We start from the raw sequence: 24,975 nt of genomic DNA on the forward strand, positions 1-24,975 counted from the left end.
AAATAAGTCTTAGATGGCTTCTTATAAGTGGCATTTTGGGTATTTTTCTCCTTTCAAAAGAGAAAAATCCCTTTCGTGAGTAGGCAAGCCGGAAAGGCCTAGGCCCTGGTGTTTCTGCATGAGTGCCTGCGACTTGTGGGCTGAAAGGCAGGAGAAAGGCCGCTGGCCAGCACCCGGAACAGCGATCACTTCTTTAGAGGCTGTGAATGCGGTGTTCTAGGAGGCGGGCTGAAAGGTGGCACGTGGGCCTCTCCCCTGCGCCCCCAGCTGCTCAGATCTTTATCCTTTGGGAGCCCCTGAAGTTGCAAGATAAAGCAGTTTTTAAAGTTTCCGGCAGATGCCTTTGGAGTCAGCCTGCCCCTGCCCCCATTCAGGGGAAAGCGGCTTAAGCCACTTAAGCACATTAGCATGTGGCTGGGGGCCGACTCCAGGGACCTGGGATGCCGGAGGAAGGCCGGGGTGTTCGGGTGCTTGCTCTGATCCTGGCGCTGTTTGAACGCGACCAACAGCCTTGTGACGCATGAGTCCAAAAGCCACTTTGGGGGCTTGACCTGAGTAGTGGGTCTGTGCTCTACATGCCAATGCCTGAGGCCTGAAGTGGCTGGGGAACGTCTGCGGGTGGCCCTCACTACTCCCCAGTGCCAGGCAGCCCCTGCTCACACCAGGCTCATGGGAGGGTGGGGCCCTGTGCCCAGGGAAGGAGGCACCAGGGCTGCTGGGTGGGTCCATGTGGCTCAGGGCTAGCAGGGTCCCCGCGCACACCATGGCCCGAGCCTGCCACCGGAGGGCTGGAGAGTGCTGGGCCAAACATGCCACCTCCTTCCCAGAATCCGGACCTCTGCACCCCGCCTTATTCTAACCCCGAGGCCAGCTCTCCTGGGGGCCAAGTGATTACGCCTCAGCAGCAGCTTACACGACCTGGCCTTGGCGGTCAGATTTCAGTCAGAGAATTTTTTTTTTTAAGGCAGAAGTAGCTGACAACTTAAAAACTCGTACGTTGTGGTGGTCTTTTATATTTTTTTAATAAAAATCACTTACTTTTTTAACAGGTTTATTGAGGTACAATTTACACGCATGCAAGCCATTCTGTCCCCCAAACAGCTCTCTCCTGCCCCTGTGGTCAGTCCCTGCTCCCACCCAGCCCCAGAGAAGCACTGATCTGCTTTTTGTGGATGTTTCACGTAGATGCACTCGTGCCCTGTGGGCTTTGCACGAGCAGACTGACTGCATCGTTGACATTCCCAGCAGAAGCGCACGCAGGCTCCCACCTTATGACCACCTGGCTTTGACGCTGATCTGTGTGAGGTGGGGTCTCAGTGGCTGGATTTTCATCTCCCTGAGGAGGAATGGTGTTGAGCATCTTCTCATGGCTTGCTGGACATTTTGTGTCTTCTTTGGTGACAAGTCTCTTTGAGTCCTTTGCCCCTTTATTGATTGGGTTTTTTGTCAAGTGGGTTATATGAGTTCTTTCTACACCTAGACACAAGTCCTTTGTCAAATACATATTTTGTAAATATTTTTCCCAGTCTGCGGCTTGTCTATTCATTGTGTTAATGGTAGTTTTTGAAACCAGAATTTTTTATTTTGATGAAGCCCAATTTCTCGTTTTTCCCTTTTATGGAGCATGTTTTTGATGTTTTATGTAGGTGTTCTTTGCCCAACCCAGAGTCATGAGGATTTTTCTCCTGTGTTTTTTTCTAGAAGTCTCATAGTTTCACATTTAGGTCCCAGATCTGCCTGGAGTCTATTTTTATGTATAGTGTGAGATAAGGGTCTAGGTACATGTGCAGATGTGCAGGTACAATTTTCCCAGAACCACATGTTGAAAAGACTGTCTTATCCCCATTGGATTGTCTTAGCACCCTTGTCGAAAATCAGTTGACTGACCTCAGATGTGAGGGTTTATTCCTGGACTCGGTTCTGTTTGTTTGGTCCACATGCCCATTCTTGTACCAATCTCACACTCTCTTGATTCCCTGGCTTGATAGTAAGTTCTGAAAACAGACGGTATATGTCCTCCAACTCTGTTATTCTTCTTCCACACTGGTTATTCCATGACCTTTGTGGCTCTGTGTAATTTTAGAATCAGCTTGTCTGTTTTTACGAAAAGAAAAAAAAAAAGCCTACTGGGACTGTGATAGCGATTGTGTTGAATCTATAGATAAATTGTGGGAAAATTGCCATCTTGACAGTATTTAGTCTTCTAATCTGTAATTGTGGGATGCCTCACAGTTTACTTCCATGTTATTTCTCTGCAATATTTTGTAGTTTGGGGGTACAAGTCTTACACTTCTTTTGTTAAATTTATTCCTATTCTTAACTGTTCTGAGATTTCATAACTCCTCCCAAGTTCACAGAGCAGCAGCCGCCCTGAGGCCTCCTCATTGCCTTCTCCCCCTGGTGGGGCCTTTGTCCCTAGGACCCCACTCACCCCTACATGAGAAGGTGCCTCCTTCCCCGTGAGGTCCAAACAGCAAGAGCTTTCTGTCCTGCCTGCTTAACAATGAGCCAGTCGATGGCTCTGTGTTTGTGGCTAGCCTAGACCACCCCTTATGGATGGTATAGCTGCGTAGAGGCCTTGTGATGGTCTGTGTCCCCATGGAGGCATGCCACCCCCCCCCCACTGCCCCTTAACGGATCATGTGCCACAGAGAGTGCGGGTCCCAGGGCCGTCTGCCTGGACCCCCTGCCCCAGGCCACTGAAACTGACGCCTCTTGGCTCTCCTGGTCCACGGCCTGGCACTCATGGGAGCCAAGCAGGGCCGCTGCTCCTCTGTCTGCCCTGGCCTGCCAGGGCGCAGTGTCCACCCTGGGGAGCCCAAGAAGCTGGTTTCCATGGACCACAGTGTGGGTCACCTGCTCTTACCAACTGCGCTCGCCAGGCCTGTGCGAACTGTGCTTAATGTGGTCTGGTACAGACCTTCCCAGGGTATACACCAACTCTGCTTACGAGGGAACGCCAGGAAGGTGGATGGTGGAGGATGGGGAGCCAGACTTCTAGTGTTTTGGCATTCACAGGCTGAGTGGTGGCTGGTTCCTTTCTCAGGACAGTTTGGGTGGCTAACCATTAGTCCTGCCCTTCTTCTATCCGGAAGTGGTTTTATGATTCTGCAAACCATTCCTTGCTGTGCCTGGTTAGTGAGGAATGGGAGGAAAACGCTGCCCTGTGAGCTTCTTCTGGAGCCTTATCGCTGAGGTGCTGATTCCACACCCCAGGGGCAGGCTGGGAGTCGACTGGACAGGGAGCCAGCTAGGCAGGTGCATGGGGAGCAGAGCCGAGGTGCCCTTCCTGTGTGGCCGTGTGTGGCGTGTGTAGCCCCTCTGCCTGTAGTTGGCACTCCATGTTCTCATCACTGCCATATGACCACTGGGCCCTGCCTTTCTCTGGCCAGGGCCCTCGCCTGTGACTGATGCTCTGTGTGTTTTCCACAGACTCTCTGTACGAAAGCCACCATGCAGACCATCCGGGCTGCCGACACCAATGAAGTTGTGAAGCTGATATTTCGCGAATCAGACAATGACCGGAAGGTAGGCCAGTATGTATACTGGGCATGGCAACACGTGTGCTGATCCATGTGTACTGGGTATGGTGTGGCACATGCGCTTGTCCATGTGTACTGGCTGTGGTGGCACACGTGTGCTTGTCCATGTCTACTAGGTGTAGTGGCACACGCATGCAGGTCCATACATACTAGGTGTGGTGGCACGTGTGCTGGTCCATGTGTACTGCGTGTGGTGGCACATGCTTGCTGGCCCATGTGTACTGGGCATGGCAGCACACGCATGCTTGTCAGTGTGTACTGGGTGTGGTGGCACACATGTACTGATCCATGTGTACTGGGTGTGGCAGCACACACGTGCTGATCCATGTGTACTGGGTGTGGAGACACATATGTGCTGATCCATGTGTACTGGCTGTGGTGACACACATGTCCTGATCCATGTGTACTGGGTGTGGTGACACACATATGCTGATCCATGTGTACTGGGTGTGCTGGTCCACATGGACTAGGCACAGTGGCACCTGTGTGCCAGTCTCTGAACCACAAGTGGACTTCCTTGGTGATAAACGTGTACCAGTCCACATATACTGAGCGTGGTCACGCACGTGTGCTGGTCCATGGCCCAGGCCCATGAGGGGCTGGACACGGCTGAGTGGTCTCTGTGACAGGCTCATGCTTTGATCACTTGCAGCAAGGAGGCAGCGTGGCCTCTAGTCAGGTTCTCCAAGGGGCCGACCCTGGCAGGGCAGACCCGACAGGCCTCCAGGGTGGAGGGGTCTCAGTAGCAGTAGAGGTGAGCGGCCAAGAGCGATCGGGGTTACAGAGGGCCATGCGTACATGCCAGCACCCCCCCCACCCCACCGACCCCGCTTCCTTTGATTCTACAGGTCATGCTCCAATTGGAAAAGAAGCTCTTTGACTACTTCAACCAGGAGGTTTTCCAGGACAACAACGGCACAGCGGTGAGTGTCTGCTGAGCACACATGCACCCAGCTCCCCCAGATCAGTGGGCGCCAGCTCCCCAGGGCCCCCATATGTGTGACCTGTTCCCTGGGCCTATGTGGAGCTGGCTGTGGGCCCTCCGCACCTGGCCCTGTCGTCTCTGCTCCAAGGAGCTGACCGCACAGGCAGGGTGTTTGGCAGTGCCGCGTCCTGCTGCTGCGAACCCCGCATGCCTGTGCCCCCCTGCTCCATGCACACAGGTAGTCACCCACACATGGGCAGCCCGGAGGGAAGACAAATGGCCTGATGAGCCGGCAGAGACAGGCACGCCCTCACAGCCTGGCCACGCATGCTGCGCTGGGCTCCCAGCTCAAACACCGGCCCTCGGGACGGATGTGCCTGCGCGGCTCACCCCCAAAATCCATCGCATCCTTCATCACTGCGCTCTTGTACCCGCCTGACAGAAATTTAATTCGAGCTGGCTCCTGGAAATAATTATTGTATTTTAAGAGTAGTAATCATCAGTCGGGATGTGATTGAACGTGTCCATGAGTATTGACTTTTTCTATGATTTATGGCTTTGTTGAGTCGATATCCCCATCAAAATTGTATAATTAATTATAAGTGTGGCTGTCAGTGTGCAGGATGGAGTGCCCTGGTGAGGATTTGGAGAGATTAAATTTTCCGTGGCTGTCCCAGGGCAGGGCTCAGAAATTTTCTCAGCGCGGCCTGTTGGATAGAGATGTTTTCTGTGTGTTTAGCAACTGCTCAGCCCAAGACACATTGATTTTCTGGGCTCTTCTTTCTCTGCCCGAGTGGTGTCTGCAGCAACAGTGGAATCCTTGCTGCAGGGACAGCTTCTGACAGGTACACATGATCCACAGCTGCTCCGTCATTGTCCCCAACCTGCTGGTGCCGTTTCTTACTTTGTAATCAAGAAGAATGCTTGAGTTTCATGTGGAATTGGTTATCATGTTTGCGTAAAACCTCACAGAGATATAGACGATCAGCCCAACAGACATGCACCGTAATTTCCAGTCAGAAGCTCACTAGTCCAGTTTTCTCACCAGTGGCCGCGGGGAGCAGTTTCTCATCCCATCTCTTTGGAGCCTGGGGCATACCACTGGGCTGCTCACAGGGAGGCAGGGTCCTGCAGATGGGCAGCCCCCCCATACCCAGCATCTGGAGTGTGTGACACCCAGATTGTGGTTTACAAGTGGGCACCTCAGAGCTGGGGCTACCCCTCAGATAGACCTGGGCTTGGGCTGACCTGTTGGGAGGGAGTGGTCTGCCATACGTCGGTCTTCCAGTGGTCCCCTGCCAGCCCCCCATCTGCTCTGCAGCCCCGCCCATCCCCTCACCTGCCCTCCAGCCCCCCATGAGCCTGCCCTCATCTTTGATGACCAACTCCGAGGCATGTGGAGTGCTCACAGATGGATATGCAGTGTGCTTATTTATTAGAAAGCTCCAGCAAACCTCTTCACAGCCACATAGGATGATACCACGCTGACGCCGCTGGCAGAGGCCCGGAGGCCCCAGCCGAGCAGCTCAGTCTCCCCAGAAGTTACCAGGGAACTTCTTTAGACCTTTTTGTTAAGGATGAATTAGACCTGGGGACTGTTGAGTAACCGGTAAAAGAAAGCCAGCCCCCCACATGTGGGGGCACACACATGTAGACACACAAACACAAGTATACATACATACATACAAATACTCATATGGATACAAGTACATGCATATGTATGGGCATACACAGGCACAAACACACATACATGTACTCATGTGGACATACATGTACACACGTGTATGGGCACACACAGGCAAACATACATTTACTCATATGGACACTCACGTGCACACGTGTATAGACACAAGCACAAACACACATATATACATGTATCCATATGCATATACATGGCCCTGTATGAGCGCACACAGGCACACACATACTCATCCATATGTACATGTTAAAGGCACGTGTACTCACATGGGTGTATACATACCTGTACTCTCACATGAGCACACGTGTATGTACACATATGCAAGCACACATGGACATGCACACGTACTCACATGGGGACACGTACTCAAACATGTATGCACACATGAACTCACATGTATGGGCACATGCATATTCAAATACGTGTGCACGCATGCACAGGCAGACATTAGGGTGGCGCCGGATCACCTTCCTCTCCCCTGGAGGCATCCCCAGAGCTGTGAGCCGCTCATGATACTTCAGAACTACCTGTGTTTTCTGCCACCTGGTGGTGGGGTATGTGGCACCTGCCCACCGCTGCCGAGCCCCTAGTGGGCCCACACAGAGATGGGAGCTACAGGACCCCATGTTGGAAGTCCTGTGTCCCTGGACTGGGCTTGGGGGCGGGGGAGTCTTCTGTCCTTGGGTCAGATTTGAGGGGTATTATGTCCCTGGGTTGGACTCAGGGGGTCTTACGTCCCTAGGCCCTGACTTGGATGGTCTTATGTCTCTGGGTCAGACAAGAGGGGTCTTATGTCCCTGGGTCAAACTCAGGGAATCTTATGTCCCTGACCCTGACTTGGGGGTCTTATATCCCTGGGCTAGACTCAGCAGGTCTTATGTCCCTGGACCCTGACTTGGGAGTCTTATGTCCCAAGGCTGGACTTGGGGGTCTTATGTGCCTGGGCCAGACTCAGGGGGGCCATATGTCCCTGGGCTGGACTCAGGGGGTCTCATGTCCGTGCACCCTGACTTGAGGGTCTCATATCCCTGAGCCCTGACTCGGGGGTTCATGTCCCTGCACCCTGACTCGGGGGTCTCATGTCCCTGGGCCAGACTCAGGGGTCTTATATCCCTGGGCCAGATTCGGGGAGTCTCATGTCTCTGAAGGTCTCCCTTGGACTCAGGGGTCTTTCTTGGCCATCCGCCATCCTGTGCGTGCTGGCCATACAGGTGAGGAGATTCTGATGGGACCAATCTGTTCTCGGCCTCATCTCCCCCTCCTCCTCTGCCCACTTTCCTCCTCGGGCCCCACCTTGCTCCCCCTGTCCCTCTGGCAGCTCAGACTGTCCCCCAGCCTTGCTCATAGCCCTTCCTCCCACCCTCAGTGTGCATTTGGGTCCCCCACATGCTTGGGGGCTCACCAAGCACACAGCCCATCTCACTGCTGAGGGCCGTGTTTGCACACCCCCCGACCCAGGAGCCCCAGGGGCTGGGTGTGGCCCAGAGCCCACCCAGAAGTGAAGTATCTGTGAGCATCTGACCTCAAGATGGGCGTGTGAGCTCCTCTGTCAGAAAGGGCCATAATCAGCTGTGTGGAGCTTGCCAGCCAGGGAGATGCAGTCCAACTCTGCTGTCCCATCCCTCCCTGTGGTGGGGGGTCTGAAGGGCATGGCCTGAGGTTAAAAGCCCTCACGGATGGGACGTAACGCCCATGTCTGTCCCACCTATGCATCTGGAAGGTGTCGTGCCTCCTCGCCAAGGCCAGCGGTTAAGGGCTCAGACGCAAGCTGGGGCCTAGTTTACTGGGATGAGAACACCGTGTTCTATGGCACCAGCGTTTCTAGAGCTGGGTACTGCTCATGCGTTGCACGCTGAGGCATTCCAGATGAATGGAACACATGGGGCTCTGTCAGGACGCCATCCGAAACGCCCTGCGCGGAGACCGCCCAACAACGTGGCCTCTGCGGCTTCACTCTCCACGATGCCCCTTCTGATCACACCATAAAGGATGCCCAGTACGTGACTAGTAGCCCACACCAACTGCAGACACACGCTCTGCTTTAGGGTACTTTGCTGTGATCGATAATAAGTTGATGTGGAGTGGGGGCTGGGTGAGTGGAGTAGAGCTGGGATGGGTATGGCCTTGGTGGTGGACAGTGGACACATGGGCGGAGGCCCACGTACAGCCCCCCCGGCATGATAATTAACACACACACATGCGTACTGATTGCACCCTTAGGAATGGTTCATGAGGTGTCAGAGAGGAGGACACAGTCTGGTTTGGGGTGCCTGCCCTGGTGCTGCGTCTCAGCCCAGCTGCAAGGCAGACGTGACTGACGGACGGGTGCTGGGCAAGGAGCGCCTGGTGACATGCTCTCCAAGCTGGTGGTCTACTCTGTCAGTGGCAGCTCTCCGAGCTTGGGTGGCGTGGGCCTCGGGGCACGGGCTCTGTAGGACCCGAGGATGAAGCCGGACCCCCTGTGTGTGCACAGCCGTTGTGTTGCCTGTGTCTTCAGGTTTTTCAGGGTCCACGTGGCCTAGCCAGTGGCTTAGACTCTGGGCAGAATGGACGCTGGTCCCTCCGCTGTGGACTGTACCTGTGCTCAGGAGGGGCTATGCTGCCTTGTAACCTAGTACTCGCTCAGGTGACTCTCCTGCTGAGAGTCTGACTGTGCCCCTCATGTCCAGTAACTGAACCCCAGAGCTGTGAGCAGCGGAGGGCCCCACACTGGTGTCTCTGACGGAGTGCTGTCTACTAGCAGGCAGGTCTATGAACAGCAGCCTGGTAGTTGAACTCCAAGCTCTGGCACCCACAGATCTTTCTGGAGCTACAACTCTAGAGACTCCTCGTAGTGGGGGCGTACGTGGGGAGGGTGGTGCACCGAATGCTTGGCCTCCCTGGGGCAGAGACCCCAGGCCCTTAGAAACTTCCTCAAGCCCCCAGTTGGGAAATACAAAGTGATGTATTTTCTTTGTCTTTTTTCTTTAGCTCCTAGAATTTGACAAAGAGTTATCTGTCTTCAAAGACAGGTTGTATGAACTGGACATCTCGTTCCCTCCCAGGTAAGGGATCCTCTGCCTGACGTATGGACCAGGTCACTCTCACCTCTTCCCTCCCAGTGTGTCTGTGAGTCTGTGTACCAATGTGCACACGTGTGCAAACTGTAGCTACTCGCGTGTATCCAAACATGCACGTGTGTGCAAACGGTCACATGTGTGCAGTCTGGTGAAGTGATGCCGTTCTCCTCTTTTCTGCACTTCCTTCTGTGCAGATCCCGGCATCATCAGACCTGCATACTCAGGGCCCACACAGCATCTGCGTGCTATGGGAGCTTTGGAACTCGGACCCATCCTGGTGTGGTGTCCTGGGGCCAGGCCTCTCAGTTTTGTTCGTCTTTTTGTCATTTCTCAGGTGCAGCAGCCTCTGCTTGCTTTGCTCTGACTTCTGTAGACCCCTAATGTCTGCAACAGCAACAGCAGCAGTGCGTCCAACCAGCCCAGGGTCGGGGGAAAGGGAATAAAGAAGAAGAAACCATTTGACAAAAAGTGGCCTGTAGAGTCACGGCCAGGCCCGAGCCTGCAGGGCTCCTGAGGAGACTGCTGTGCTCTCATCAGCTAGCTGCATAGACTCTGTGTCCAGGGGGACTGGAGGCAGGGTGTTGGCAGGACCTTCCCCAGCACTGTCCTTAGAGTGGAGCATTCAAGTCCATGGGGCTGGCCCCTTAGTCACCCCGTGCACTCACCAAGGCATCCGTCCCGCCAGCCCCTGGGAGGCAAGGGCACCTGGTCCAAAGGGGCTGGGGGTATATGTACGTCTGCCCAGTGCCGGTCATAAGGAATGCATGTTCCTCAGACAGGACTGTGGGAACCGGTCTGCATCCCACTGTTTCTGGCCTCAGCACTCTCCACAGAGGAGCCCTGCACCCTGTTGTTCTGGCCATCACGCCTAGTGCCCAGCATCTAACAGTGCAAGCAGGGTGCACACTGACGGGTGGGGCCTAGTGCATCTCCTGTGGGGCCACGTCCTCATGCTGCCTGCAGGAGGTGTACCCACTGCAGTTTCCTGTAAGGGCTGCCTACCAGCGCCGTGGGCGGGTTGTTCTCCCTGAGAAGCAGCTGCCCCTGCAGAGAAGAGATCATGGTGTCTCGGCCCTGGGGCCACAGGACAGCCATCTCTGCACTCCCTGGGTCTGTGTGAGTGCACGCGCAGGCCAGAGCCACCTCTGAGCCATTCGTGACAGATGGCCTCATGAGGAGAGGGACCTCCCGAGGAGAGAGGCCTCATCATGAGATGCCAGGCAGGTCTTCTCAGCAAAGCACTCATCAGTGTTCTCCGAAGCGCCTAGATCCTCACTCCTAATGGACCACAAGCTGATGCAATCTGTCATTTTGCTGGAGAAGGCAGTAGTGTCTCAGATTTTACAGAGCCTTCAGCTCTTGTTCTCTGCTCAAGGCAGCATCGCTCCTGGCACCTTCCTTAGGGACAGGTGGTTGCGGGTGGTGGCCAGGGACAGGGGTGCCACCAGCACGAGCTAGAGGAGAGCCCCAGGGCCAAAGGAGGACCAGGGCTGCCCCATCTGCATGTGGGGAGCCCTGCTTCCCTTCATGCTCCATGGTGCCTCCCATCCCCCCCAGACGCAGGCAGACGTAGGACTTTAGCACCGTAGGTGTCTGTGTGCTTGTAACTCAGCAGTGCTCTCAATGTGGGCATCGTCCGTGTACAGAGACAATGAGGGTGGCATCAGGGTCATAAGCCTGCCCCTTCGGGTTTCTCTGGTAGAAACCAGTGATTCTGTGTTGATGAAGAATTTATCACAATGTCAGGTATTTGAAGTAAAAATGGAGAGACCAAGCCTTTTCCATACTTTATCATCATTCTTTTTCCCTGAATGTCCTCACCTCGGATGTCTCATCCCCACCTCAGACGTCACATCTCATCCCCACCTCAGACGTCACGTCTCATCCCCACCTCAGATGCCATGTCTCATCCCCACCTCAGATGCCATGTCTCATCCCCACCTCAGAAGTTATTGGTGTCGGGACAGCACTGGTCCCATGAGAGAATCTTTAAGTGCTGGGACACAGTCAAGCTCATAAGGGGTATACAAGTTTTCAGAATTCTCATTTTTGCTTGAAAGCTTGGATTTTCTCATTGGCAATGAGTACAGTAAACTGTTTCCCCTGAAGTGACCAGGTCCTTTGGCCCATCAGATGCCCCAGTTGAGTAACTGCAGCCTGTCTGTCCGTGTTTCAAGTAGGACTGGTACTCCATGAGCTTGGCGGCTTCTTTAGCCGACACCTCAAATGGCGGCCCAAGGCTTCCCCTGAGACCCCCATCAGTGCAAATGTAACACAGTGCAGGCAACAGAGTGCATCTTAGTGGATTATGTTAATAAATTTCACCTTGCAGACCCGCTGAAGGTGCCTTGGGGACCCCCAGGGGTCCACACTCTGAGAACTGGAATAACCAGTTTGTTCAGGAATGGTGCCATGGATTCTGATCCTGAAAGGGGGACAATGCAGTGGGAAGGGGTGCATTGCAGCATCACCCAGTGCCCAGGTAGAGGGTGAGCATTGGAGCCCCCAAAGCAGTGCCGTACCCCTGGCCTCCTGCAGCCAACATGGGTCCTGGGGGGTGGCCCTGTCTCTTGATCAGGGAGCACCATGGAGCTGGCTCTACCTCACGTCTGTCATACAGCGATATGAAGTTTAAGCTTGAAGAAGTAGAAACACTATCAATCAAGTCCTCTTTGTGCCCATCAAAAATTAAAGGTATTTGACTTACGAGAGCAGGTCTAGTAGAAAGAATCAAGCCTTCCTGGGACAGGTGAACTCTACATGGAAGGAAGAGGGCTCTTATTGAACAAATTAATTGCAGAAGGAGACCACGTTTTAGCTTTTGAACAAAATAAAAATATATATAACATCTGGGTACGCTGCATTAAACCACCCTGGCCAAAGGATGGGGTCTCTTTAATGGATACCTTTATTTTAAAATCAAGGATCAGGACGCCTTTTCAAACTTTTGGCAGCCCTAATTTGAAGCACAAATACTCCGAGAAGGTGGACTATATGAAGAAGAACTCAGCATCAGAATTGGAGGAGGGCTTACTAACAACCTACAATATGCAGCTCACACAACCTTGCTTGCTGGAAGTGAAGAGGACTTGAAGCACTTACTGATGAAGATCAAAGACCACAGCCTTCAGTATGGATTGCACTTCAACATAAAGAAAAACAAAAATCCTCACAACTGGACCAGTGAGCAATATCATGATAAATAGAGAAAAGACTGAAGTTGTCAAGGATTTCATTTTACTTGGATCCACAATCAACACCCATGGAAGCAGCAGTCAAGAAATCAAAAGACGCATTGCATTGGGCAAATCTGCTGCAAAAGACCTCCTAAAAGTGTTGAAAAGCAAAGATTTCACCTTGAAGACTAAGGTGCGCCTGACCCAAGCTATGATGTTTTCACTCACCTAATATGCATGTGAAAGTTGAACAGTCAATAAGAGAGACCGAAGAAGAATTGACGCCTTTGAATTGTAGTGTTGGCAAAGAATATTGACTATACCATGGGCTGCCAAAAGAACAAACAAATCTGTCTTGGAAGAAGTACAACCAGAATGCTCCTTTGAAGCAGGGACGGCAAAACTACGCCTCATGTACTTTGGACATGTTATCAAGAGGGATCAGTCCCTGGAGAAGGACATCATGCTTGGTAAAATAGAGGGTCAGTGCAAAAGAGGAGGACCCTCAATGAAAGGGATTGACACAGTAGCTGCAATAATGGGCTCAAGCATAGCAACAATTGTAAGGATGGCGCAGGACTCGGCAGTGTTTCGTTCTGTTGTGCATAGGGTCGCTATGAGTTGGAACCCACTCGATGGCACCTAATAACAATTTGAAGCTCGCAAGTGTCAGTTTGCATCTATAATGATAACATACAAATTGAACAATTAATGCAAAAAGGACCAGCTCTTTGGTCTTGGCCAAATCCAGGTGCTCAGGAAGGGGGTCGCCAGTCTGCAAGCTGTCACTGCACCTGGTCAGACCAGGCTGCAGGAGCGTGTAGGGACAGCACGGGGCGGGGGCCAGAGAACAGCGACACACTGTTGGCCCAGGACTCTGTGTAGGCATCAGGCACAGGCCACACACTGTGAGGGGTGCCGAGAAGGCCTTGGGTTGCTGATTTCTTCCACTTAATTTCAGTAACATGTGTCTGGCTATGCTTCTTCTTTTCAGCTCTTCGTCTGTGGTTTCCTCTACTTTTCAGGAATTTAAACAGCACTTGGTGTTTTCAAAACCACGCCTTGGAGTTGGTATCTATTGCATTAACTTTGGTCTCTGCCAGTGACACCCTTGCTGGTGGCTACACCAGTTAGTTTTTACGACGGGCTCAGCTGTCCTTGATACTGGCACTTCTGGGGCTTGGGAACAGTTAATACTCAACCAGATGATAATCAGAGAGGGGAGGCCACCCATCCTCACACACCTGTGAACGTGCTGCGGAACATCCTGGCCTCTCCTGTCCTTTGCTTCTGAGGATGACATTTTTGAGAGCTGGTGTGAAAATGCTCATCTGTGTGGTATTGGAAGGGTCGAGAATCGCAGCAAAGACACAGCCCTCGCCTCTGTTTGCTCTGGGGCTTTCGGGGCTCCCAGCCCCCACAAGGGCCCTGCCCTGTGGAGTCTCAGCAGACACAACGTGGCTGTGTGCTCTCAGCCATGTTTTCTGTGGAGCCCATGGCAACACTGTCCATGAGACAAGCCACCACCCAGGTCATGCACTGGGGCTGTCAGTAGCTCAGACGCCTGGCCAGCAAACACCAGGGGGCCACTGCCCACATCCGAGAGGCGGGTGCTCGAGGGGCAGGGCAGGGGTGTGTACCAGTCGGCACAGGTGGGCGATTGTTAGGGTTATCTCCATGACCATTAATTATGATTGCGCCTGAGCTGAACGGGCAGAGATAGGACTGACTTCCCGGGGTCCCACCCACGCTAGGTTTGCTTTCAGATAAGCCTCTGTATTAATCATTCTCCCACGGCATGTGTCCGGCCCGGCTTTGCTCCGCCTTCAGGTGGTCTCTGCGGAGTGGCTGGCAGTGCCTTCCTTTGTCTTTCAGCACTGTGGCCACCCTTTTCCAGGGCCACGGCCAGTGTACCCCGCTCCCTCAAAGCCGTCAGCACCAGCTCTCCTCACCTTTGCTGCTCCTGGGAGGGGAGGGTCATCCTTCTGGGTGTCAGAGCACCCTTCTAGGTATTAGAGGCCCCTTGGGTTGTGTTGGGGTGCCCCTCGGGTGTTGACGTCCCCTCTGGGTGTCAGGTGTCTTTCTGGGTGCTGGGGGACCCTCTGGGTGTCAGGGTGCCTCTGGGCATCAGAGCACATATCTGGGTGTCAGGGCACCTCTGGTGTTGGGTGTGTTGGGGTGCGCTTCTGGGTGTCGGGCCCCTTTGGGTGTCAGTATGTCTTTCTGAGTGTTGGAAGCCCTCTGGTTGTCAGGCCGTCCTTCTGGGTATCAGGGACCCTACTGGGAGGATGTCCTTCTGAGTGTTTGAGGCCCTCTGGGTGTCAGGGCATATTTCTGGGCATCAGGGCACCATGGGGGACTGTCCAAGTGGGAGCACTGATCTTGGCAGCCTCGGGACTCCTGTTTTCACCTGTGGACACCCCGTTGCAGCTCTCCCTGCTGAGAGACCTGCCCCCAACCCTGTGTACTGCGTGGTCCAGGACCACCGCCCCCACCCCCCCCCACCCCCCCCCCACCCCCCCCGCCGCCAGGTGCAGGCAGAGGCCCAGGGCTTGCACACAGACATCACCTTCGCTCTGTGCCCCTGGCTACAAAGGCAAGCACCAGACCAGACCTCTGGGCCTCTGCACTGATGCCTGACCTGTCTCCAGACACGTTTTGTGCGTGTACACACAGACACGTGTGTTCTCCATAATGTTCAAACACAGAGAAACAGCTTAGGAGGGTCCAGCCTCTGCCCCAGGGCCTGGCCGAGCCATTGATGCACTGTCTTCATTGATCAGCCATTGATCGATTGGTCAACCCATCAATCAGGACACACCCATCAGGTGTCTGCTGATGGCTCCTCAAGCAGCTCAAAGTGGAAGCTGACTTGTGAGTCAGGTATCGAGGTGGCTGGCCTCACGTGGGCTCTGTTGTTGCCATGGTGACATCGTGGCCATGACTGAGACGCGAGTGGTGTATAGCCCATTGCCTGCCCCTTCCAGGTGGACTCCCTCACCTGAAACCACCCTGGCCCACACAAGGACCCTCCCTGGAACACGCCTGATCATCCACTACTGACACCCCAGTTTTCCCCAGTCCAGGAACAGCTTGGCAGGAGTCATCCACCAGGCAGGGCCGAGTGGGTGTGGCCACCAACACTCAAGGTCTGCCCTGCTCCCTGTCTGCTGCCACACTGATCCCTGAGCATGTCCCATCCCCCCAGCCCTGCCAGAGCCCCTTCTCACTTCCTGAGCGTTCAGGGGGGCTTGGTGTGGGTTTGGAGAGGCATCTGGGGGGGGCAGCTACCATCCCAAGAGCTCTCCACCCTCAGCACTGGGTCAGTGCGGCCACGAGGAGGGTCAGACGTGCCAGACACAGACAGTGCTCTGGACACCTGCACTGTTGCCAGGGAGTCAGTGCAGTGGCATGTCCTGCTGGTCTCACTGCCCTTCAGACTACATCCACAAATAAAACCAACAATAAATGTGCTGTGTCTTTAAAGAATGCTTTACCTGACAAATGCTAGCACTGAAAGTCGCGAGAAAACTTAAGCTGCAAGCCTGACTTCGTATTCTGGCAACTTCAATATGTGCACTGCTATCCTGGATGGCCTTTGCCATTCTGAGTCGACTGGGAGGCGTAGGAGCCTTTCCCACGAGCTGGCTGACCATGGCTCTCCCGTCTCCCAGCTACCCGTACAGCGAGGACTCCAGCCAGGGCAGGCAGTACATGAACACCCGCTGCCCCGCCTGGTGCGACCGTATCCTCATGTCCCCATCTGCCAAGGAGCTGATCCTGAGGGTAAGTGCCCCGTCACACCCCTGGCTAAGCACGCCACATGGAGGCGGGGCCATCGCTACGCTCCTTCCGAGCATGTCCCTGGGGCCGGGCTTGTCCCTGGGGCTGGGCCGTCCCTGGTGCTGGGCTGTCCCTGGGACTGGGTCTGGGCACTTTGAGCCATCAGAGCTGGGGGAAGCACAAGCTACATCCCCTGGGCCCCAGGAGCTTCTTGATTATGACCCTCAGGATAAACCCCAACCTTTTCCTCTGATCCCCTGAGCCCAGTGCCGGGTCACCCTGAAGCCCAGGCTGAGGGAACCGGGCTTCGCCGGGCTGTGGGCACAGTTTGATGCTGGAGTGCTCACAGCAGACAGCCCTGAGTGTGGGGGAGGGAGGTGTTGGAGGCGGCAGAGGCCCTCAGGGACTCAGGGTGAACAGGAGAGAGACACACGCGGACCCCAGAGGGACCGACATGCGGGAAACTTGCTAAGGAAGCATGTGCCTGGCCCGGTGACAGGACAGTAGTGCTGGCAGGTAGGCCCACATCAGCCTGAAGGCAACACCTCCCTGCAGTTTCCCAAGGGCCCAGATCCTCTCTGGTTCTGCAGACCCAGGACTGATGCCTTGAAACACACTGGAAGCATGCCTGCCACCCATCTGGGCTGACAGCACAGAGCACGAGGCCACCAAGCTTGTGCCCTCTGGGTCCTGAGCAGCCCCATGCCAGAGCTGCTGAGCTGTGGGCAGGCTGTGGGTGGTGCACATTGTGTGGACACGCTGCTACAGCCAGCCTCACGCCTCATCCATCATGCCACGCTCAGTCACCCACCGTCACGTCCCGGGTGCTTCACGGCCTGGAGACACCAAAGGTTGTGCGTGGCGCAAGGCGGTGCCGGCGGCTGTGTGATGACTACTCAGTGAGGTGTGCCACACTGCCTGGGCTGGTGTAATTTGTTTATCTGTCTAAAGATTACGCAGCTGGAAACTGGCAATTTTGTGCTGCCTTTGTAAATTACCACGTAGCATTTGATGAATGTGCCTGCACTTCCGAGCGGTGGCAGGCTCCGGGATGGGGAGGCTCTCGTGTGTACAGCATGGAGGCTTGCGCTCACATGGGCTGGCGAATCATTGACCAGGCTCCTACTTCTAGCATCATTGTTGCAGGCACGCCAGCCATGGGCATGAGATGGTCCGGTCACAGCAGACTGGGTACGGCAGTACCCTCAGTGCCTCCCGCAAAATAAAGGCATCTGCCAGGCGCCACACACACACAGGCAGAATTAATTAACGTGTGTAGGTTGCTTCCAGAGCATTGGAGTCCATGTCACCGTGTCCGTTTGTTCAGGGAGTCTGGGTAGTGGAGCAGCCACCACAGACACGCAGAACTGGGAGACGGAGAGACGGGCTTGAGGAGGGTGTTCTCAGTGAACACATCATGTGAGCACAGCCAGGGGTCAGGGACAGAGGAGACCTGGGGCCCTAGACAGCCCCATCACGCCACAGGAGCCCTCTCAGCCAAAGAACTGGGCCCAGGTGCTGCCAGCACCTTCCATGAGGGTGGCAGAGGTGGGGCGGGTTGTTCGCAGGGACTGTTCCTCCCTTCCGGGTGCCCCCACCTTTAGCACCTCTGTTTGCTTTTCCCAGTCGGAGAGCGAGGAGAAGGTTGTCACCTACGACCACATCGGGCCCAACGTCTGCATGGGAGACCACAAGGTGATGTGAGCACCATGGCGGGCGGGGGTGGGGGGAGGGCGGCAGGGACGGCGAGGGGATGGGGGTGGGGGGGATGGCGGGGATGGTGAGGGAGTGGGGCAATGGTGGGCAGGTAGGGGTGGGGGGTGGGGGCAGGCTCCAGGAGGGCATTGGATGGTGGTTGCTTCTCCCAGCTCTCTAAGTCTCTTTGGTCTGGTCTGGCCTGGTCTTACAAAGCAGGACAAATTGGTCTGTTTTATTTTATTTTGATAAAATACTGAAAGACAGGTATGAAGAATCAGAAATGAGACCTCACAATCATAATTTTACTGTTTATAAAGACATTTTGTTGGCAGCTGCTGATTCTGAGGCCCTTTTCTAATTGGCTCATAAGATACCCTAGTGGCCGTCCCGTGCTGGCTGTCATCAGAGTCATCTCTGGTGGTCTGTACAGGGATCAGCTATGTACTGTGGCCTCAGGCTGACCAGCAGCCACCACCCCTCAGTGTTAAATAACTGTCGTCTAGAAAGATCCCCTTTTTACAGAACGAAAGTGCTTTCCTTGAAGGTCCTATCCCCAAGGCCCCTGTCTCGGTCTCGTGTAACAGGGGTGACTGCATTTGCACCTGTGTGCGTGGCTGAGGGGCGGGCAGTGCTGTGGGAGCCTGAGGGTCCGGGCAGGGGGGTGGGTGGCAGTGTGAGAGTGAGGGTCCCAGCCGCAGGCGGGCGGGTGGAGCAGTATGGGAGTGAGGCGGCAGGTGGGCGGGTGGGCTTGCACTCAGGCTTCTCTCCTCCCCGCTGCAGCCTGTGTTCCTGGCCTTCCGGATCGCGCCTGGGGCAGGTAAACCTCACGCGCCCGTGCACAAGTGTTGTGTCGTGCAGTGACGTGTGGTAAATATGACTCCTTCCCTCTAGTGCTCCTTTCTGCAGCTTTGCCCTCTGTGTTTGCCCCTTCACGCACTCACTGATTCCACGCAGGGAAGAGATGTCAGCGCAGAGAGAGGCCCCTTCGAGAGACCACCCTGTAGCCAGGAGGGACGGAGGGAGCAGGATCCTGAAACACATACTCTTAACAGCTGCATCGATAGACCCGCCGAGCGCCACCTGCTAGACGCCGGCCCCACACTTCGCTTCAGCCTCCGGAACGTTCCGGAAAAGCCTCACATACCTCACTGTCTTGTCTGTTCATGTGACATTAAGTAGAAATATTGGGTTTTTTAAATAAGTTACAGTCCTGTTGCCAAAACTCTAATAGACAGCAAGGAAATTCTGTATTTTAGATTTCTCAAGTTTTCAATTTTTAATAACCGTCAGCGTGGAAGAGCTCCTCCAGCAGACGCCCCTCAGGGGTCAGCGTCCTCGCTGCCAGTCGGAGGTGCCGGGGCTCTGCTGCCCCAGGCCGCGGCCGTCACTCCCAGTTGCCCCGCCGTGCTATTTACTGCCATGTTACATGGGCTCCCGATCACACGCAGCTGCTTTCCATTTTATACATAAATATATATATATAAATATATACTTTTTAAAATAATTTATAAATCTTACCAAAACATATGCTAAGTACCTTCCAGTGTGAGTGCTTGCAAGCGTCTGTCAGCAGGTAGAATCGGAGTCTAGCAGTCCGGTGACGTGTCTGCCAGCACACACGTGTACAGAGCCTGCCCTCTGACCTCTGACCCAGCTGTGCACCGTGGCCCCACTTCCACAGCACCCCCACTGCAGCCCCTGACCTGGTCCTCTCTCTCTAACATTAAGAACTGAATGTGAAGTTTTTAGCTAGGCTTGGGTGTACCTTTTAAGAATTTTGTAAACTGTTGCGTTTGTCTTTTGTTACCATTTTATGGTGCCAAGTATTCTTCATTAAAACAGTAATATCATGGCAGAAGTAAAAATAGCCTAGTCTGCTCCCGGTAGAAACTGCTTTAGCATGGGCTGTATATAAAATATTCAGAGAAACAAAACTGTAAATGTCTGCTCAGCTGCCAACGACCTATGTATGCCCTTTGTCGCAGATGTTTCTCTCGCACTAAGTACAGCGTTAGACGGTGAAACACAGACATGCGTTTATTGATTTCATTTAGAACACTACAGAGTCCCTGGACTGCCTGATGGCATTAGACTGGCACTTGTCTGACAGGACTCACTACCGTTGCAAACGACTGGCCATCCACTTGCCAGCTTTGTGTTGGGAACGATGCGGTCGGTCCATGTAAGTGCTGCGTTCACGGCTCGTCAGCACGCCACGCCACTGTGAGCAGGCTCAGCTCGTGGGCACCCTGAAGGCCTGTAGAAGTGACTGCTCCGGTTCCTAAGCAATAAAATTGATCATGGTGAACGTGGCTGTGCGTGTGGTTTGTTGCCTCCTCCCCAGCATTTGTCCACCACGTAAAGGGGATCTTCCCTTGTGTCCTGCTATTTGAGATGAAGTGTATTGGGAGCCCCGGGATTGCACAGCATTATGTATTGTCACAGATAAGTAAACTACTAGCTGGGAGTAGAAAAATAAAAATTTTTAAGTTTTCTCTAGCGATAACTAGTGGGATTTACCCCCTCGTGTTTTTTTAGTGGGATTATATAAAGGCAGTAGAAACCAAAACCAAACCCGTCCAGTCAATCCCAACTCACGGCGACGCTCTAGGACAGGGTAGAACTGCCCCATAGGGTTTCCAAAGCTGTAATTTTTACAGAAGCAGACTGACACCTCTTTCTCCCTCTGAGTGGCTGGTGGGCTTGAACTGCCGACCTTTTGGTTAGCTGCCGAGTGCTTTAGCCACTGCATCACCAGAGCTGTAGGCACATTGCCTCCTCGGAACTTTAAAACTGGGCATCCCTTTGCTCTGAATGTGAGCTGGGAATCAGTTGCTCGTAGAAATGACTGAGCTGCCTTTTCACAGCCAGTGGCCTCAAAAGAAAAGTCTGTTTTTCTTAATTCGTGGTGCAGCCACATGGAAAAAAAAAGTGTCCTTAACATTTTCAAAAGTGCGTTTCAAGAGGAAGCTGAGCTTACAGTAAAAAAAAAAAAAAAAAAAAGTAGCATCCCCTAAACCTTTGAAATCAGACCTCCAGAGATGTCCATTCAGATGCAGCTACCACAGGGAGTCCCCAGAGTCCCCGAAACAGAAGGGGGTTTTTGTTAACTGAATCACAGCCCCTTAGAGCTCTGAGGAACTTACTATTTCACAGCGAAGCGCTGGTTTCCACCGCAGGTCAGTGCCAGTTCCACAGCCTGGGAAGTGTGGAGTCAGGTCCTACTGATTCAGTGCGTGGTAAAGGCCAGGCAGCACGGCTGTAACCCGTAGTGCATTTAACCCCGGAGGGACCCTTTAAGGGCCCAGGATCAGTCACCAACCCTTCCAAACCAGAGCACCCACCCCACCCCCAACCTTTCGGGGTGGAAAACCAAACTCCTGGGCTTGGAGGAAACTCCCTCAGCTGCGCCCAGTGGTGGAGTTATTTTGGATTTCCTTCTGTAGTTCTGGTTCGAATTAGTGATTTAGGTCAATGAAAAGACTTCAAAACAGTCGCTGAAGGGGCGAGGTAGGGATACATTTCAACACTGATTTGTTTCCTCAGATGTCGGTTCGGTGCACTGGGAGTATTGGGCTTCAGCATCGTCAGGCCAGCGGGGCGGGGGGGGGGGGGGGGGCCCAGGGGCAGCGCCAGACCCGATGGCTGAGCGGCTGCGGCTGTGGGTACCAGCTGAAGGAGAGTTGCTAAAGGGAAAAAGGCTACCCGGAGGGGTGGGGTGCGAGTTACTACCCCTTTCAGGAGCCCGGAAAACGTGTTTCACTTTATGCAAACCTCATCCATCTGAGCCAGCGCAGGCGAGCCGGTCCGGACCGCGGAGGGCACCCCAACCGGTGACTCCGGGGCGGCCCAGCGGCCGCGGGCAAGCCAGGGCGCCTGGCGCGCAGCAGCGGAGGTGGGAGGGGAGGCCTTACCTGCGGCCGGGCGCGCGTGCCTGGAGGGCTGTAGGCGCTAGCCAAGGCCGGCCGGAGCGCCCAGTGCCCGCCTGTCCCGGCTCCACTCCGCGCTCACACAAATCGTCCGCTTCTCACGGGTTTCTATAGCCCGCATCGCCGCGGCGGCTCCTCCTCTTCGGGGCGAAGTGGGCGGACGTCACGAGGTTTAGCCGGGGCCCTCGCGTCGGGCCTTAGCGGGCGGCGGCGCAGCGCTGTCACCTCGCTCCTGCGCGTTGCCGCCGCCCAGGCGGGTCTGGCCCGCAGCCTGCGCAGCGACGCCGCAGCGGGCGCGGCATATCGGGGCTGCAGTGGGCTCTGCTGCGAGACCGACCTGCGCCTGACCCCGGGCGTCCCTCGGGCCGAAAGCGCCGGCCCGCGCGCGGGAGAAGACCGGGGACAGGGTCTTCGCCCCCGGTTCAATACGGAAGAAACACGAGGCGCAGCTCCGGAGCCACGGTCCCGATGCGGACGTGTTAAATAATTTATTGATTATACAAAGTGATTCTGCCCGAGACTGCGGCTCGCCCCCCGCGCCCCTGTGTTCACCCGAGGGGCCGCGGAGCAGGGGCGCGGGCCTGCCGGGTCCCCGCACGCCGAGCCCGAGCGGCCGCTTCATAACTTATTCTGTAAAAATATATATACACAGCCCCGGCCCGCGCTCCACGGCGGGGACTTGCCGCCGCCAGCGCCCCTACCCTGGTTGCTCCAGCCTCCCCGCGTCCTCACAAGGCATCCCCCGCGCCGCCGCCGCACGGGCTGACCAGCGCCAAGTTCGAGGGTTTGTGCTTCTTGAGCAGCCGCGTGATCTTCTCGTCGTCCGAGTTGGGGTCCAGGGGTCGGTTGTACTCGTCGTCCTCCTCCGCGTCCGAGCTGCCCACCTTCAGCTTCTCGGCGTCCGAGTCCTGCTTCTTCTTGGCCGAGGCCATCTCTGCCGCGTGCCGCTTGCGCCACTTGGTGCGGCGGTTCTGGAACCAGACCTGTGGGGACGGGGCTGTCAGGTGCCTTGAGCCGATCGTGGGGCCCCTCCCCCGGCGTTAGCCTCAGGGTCCCCGGCCTCAGCGCAGCGGCCCCTTCCCAGGCTGGGCTCCAAGCCCGGCGGTCGCTCTCAGCTCTTCGCAGGACGCGGGGCCCCGCCGCCTCAGCGCAACCGGCCCGCGAGGAGCCGCCCCGGCCCCCAGGACCCCCGGCCCGCTCACCTTGACCTGGCTCTCGGTCATGCCCAGGGAGTAGGCGAGCCGCGCGCGCTCCGGACCCGCCAGGTACTTGGTTTGCTCGAAGGTCTTCTCCAGGGCGAAGATCTGCTGACCCGAGAAGGTCGGCCGTGAGTGCTTCTTCTTGCCGTCCTTATCCAGGACCCCGCCGGCCTGGCCTGCAAGGAGGATCGTGAGGCCGGACCGCGCCCGCCCGCCTCCCCGCCACCCCGCCGCGTCCGGGCCGCGCACTCACCGGGGCCGGCGAGGCGCGGATCCCTCCAGGGCGACCCCTGCATCACGCCTGGCCAGAAGATGGGCGGACGCCCGGGCAGCTCTGCCAGCGGCTTGGGGTAGCCGCGCGCCACGGCGGCCGCTGGCCCGAAGTAGACGCCGGCTGACGAGGCGAGCCCGTTGAGGCGGGGCAGGCCGCTCAGGAGGCCGCCGCCCGCCGCGCCCACGGGCCGCCCCAGGATGTCGCTGATGCCGTGCGGGGTGCCGAGCGGCAGCTGCGCGCCCAGGCCGCCCAGGGTGGGAGTCTTGAAGCTGGCCGGGCCCTGCAGCGTGTACGGGAACAGCGACGTCTTCATCTCGGCCATGTTGTGCAGCGCGGCTAGGGGCGCGCTGCTCAGCACGAACGCGCCCGAGCGGTTAGCGTCCATGGGCGCCGCCGCCGCCAGCCCGGGCGCCCATCCGGGCCCCACGCCCGCGCGAGCCGGCCCGGAAAGTTTGCACGCGGCCCGGGCAGCGGCTCCGGCTGCGAGCAGGGAGCGCGTGGAGCGCCGACGGGCGGGCGCCGACGGCCCCGGCGGGCGGGCTGGCGGCTTCGGGGCGGGGGCGGGGGCGGCGGCAGCAGCGACGGCGACGGCGACGGCTCCGGGGCGGTTCGGAGCGGCGCCGCGCGGCCCGGGGGCGCTGATAACCGCGGGGCCCCCGCGCGGCGAGCGCGCTGATTGGCCGGCGACGGCCGCGGCCCGGCCATTGGCCGGCGGCCGGCCCGTCTGCGCGCGCGCTCCGCACTGGTCTGCACTCCATGAAGGGCTCATTAACGCCGCAGGTGCCTCCCGGGCTGTAAATTTGCCCCCTGATTTATCTCCCCGGGGACGAAATAAATCCTGCTGGATGGGAGTTTAGTTAGGCAAATGTTTTAATGGGAAATCAGGGAAAAAACACAAGAACATGTTTTATGGCCCGAAATCATGCAGATTTGAGAATCCGTCGGGCGCGGCGTGCAGTGGCTGGGCGGAAAGTCAGCAGGGTGCGCCGTCTGGGGTCCCGGCCCGCGCCCGCCACGTGCCTGTCCCGGGGTCCCCTGCCAAGGCGGACAGGGAAACCAAAAAGGTGGGAGGCTCCCAGACCCCAGGCGGGGGAAGAAGCCAGGCCTCGGGTCCACCGCCAAAGGGCCAGACTTGCCCGCGCGAATCCGCTTATTTGGTAAACGGCGAACACTCTGGGTCTTCGCGGTGGCGGAGTAAGGCAGCGGGGGGAGGGCGTGGGGCCACAAGCACACGCGACACGTGCCACACGCGTGGCGCCGCCTCGCGCGCGCTGCTGGGCGTCTCTCCGTCCACTCCCGGCCCGAGTCAGTGAGCAGAAACCGCCTGGGCCTCCCCATCGGGCGTTTCCTGGTCGCGGAGCCACAGCTCAGCCCGGCCCAGCGACTTCGCCCAGGGCCCTCCTCCCGCGAAGCACAGGCCCGGATCAGAAGGCCAGGGACCCCCGCAGGCCCAGAGCAACGAAAGCAGGGGCGCCGGGGTGCCACGTGCAAGGCTTTAACATGGGCGGGCAGAAGCGCGGCCTTTTAGTTGGTTTGTGGGCCCTTGTGGCCCTTGGTGTCTTCCTCTGCGTACAAAGAACCGCCGCCCTGCAGAATTGCTGTGAGGGTTCACCTAAGACCACAGTCGACTCGAGCGCCTGGCATGGAGCAAATCCTGGGAGTTGTCGCCATTTCCTCCTGGCTGGAGTCAC

General features: G+C 56.2%; 2 protein-coding genes across 4 annotated transcripts in view; one reads left to right on the top strand and one right to left on the bottom strand.

The window, feature by feature from the left end:
• INPP5A (inositol polyphosphate-5-phosphatase A) overlaps positions 1-18,988 on the top strand; it is a 205,951-nt gene extending 186,963 nt beyond the window's left edge. For 2 of the 3 annotated variants that reach the window (XM_049855985.1, XM_049855986.1), the window contains exons 10-16: positions 3,433-3,528; positions 4,391-4,465; positions 9,137-9,210; positions 16,076-16,187; positions 17,811-17,879; positions 18,663-18,699; positions 18,837-18,988. In XM_049855985.1, the coding sequence (XP_049711942.1) occupies positions 3,433-3,528; positions 4,391-4,465; positions 9,137-9,210; positions 16,076-16,187; positions 17,811-17,879; positions 18,663-18,699; positions 18,837-18,886 (513 nt within the window). In that variant the 3' untranslated portion in view covers positions 18,887-18,988. Of the gene's footprint in view, positions 1-3,432; positions 3,529-4,390; positions 4,466-9,136; positions 9,211-16,075; positions 16,188-17,810; positions 17,880-18,662; positions 18,750-18,836 lie in introns of all 3 variants that reach the window. The other variant, XM_049855984.1, reaches the window with a different exon arrangement.
• Positions 18,989-22,411: 3,423 nt separating this feature from the next.
• NKX6-2 (NK6 homeobox 2) lies at positions 22,412-23,669 on the bottom strand. Its single transcript, XM_049855989.1, has 3 exons — positions 23,264-23,669; positions 23,014-23,186; positions 22,412-22,794 (listed from the first exon to the last, which is right to left on the bottom strand). Exons 1-3 carry the CDS (start codon positions 23,667-23,669, stop codon positions 22,540-22,542), a joined length of 834 nt encoding a protein of 277 aa, XP_049711946.1. The 3' UTR covers positions 22,412-22,539.
• Between the last annotated feature and the right edge of the window lie 1,306 nt (positions 23,670-24,975).

The sequence above is a fragment of the Elephas maximus genome, chromosome 16 (genome assembly GCF_024166365.1).
Source record: "Elephas maximus indicus isolate mEleMax1 chromosome 16, mEleMax1 primary haplotype, whole genome shotgun sequence".
Lineage (NCBI taxonomy): Eukaryota > Metazoa > Chordata > Mammalia > Proboscidea > Elephantidae > Elephas > Elephas maximus.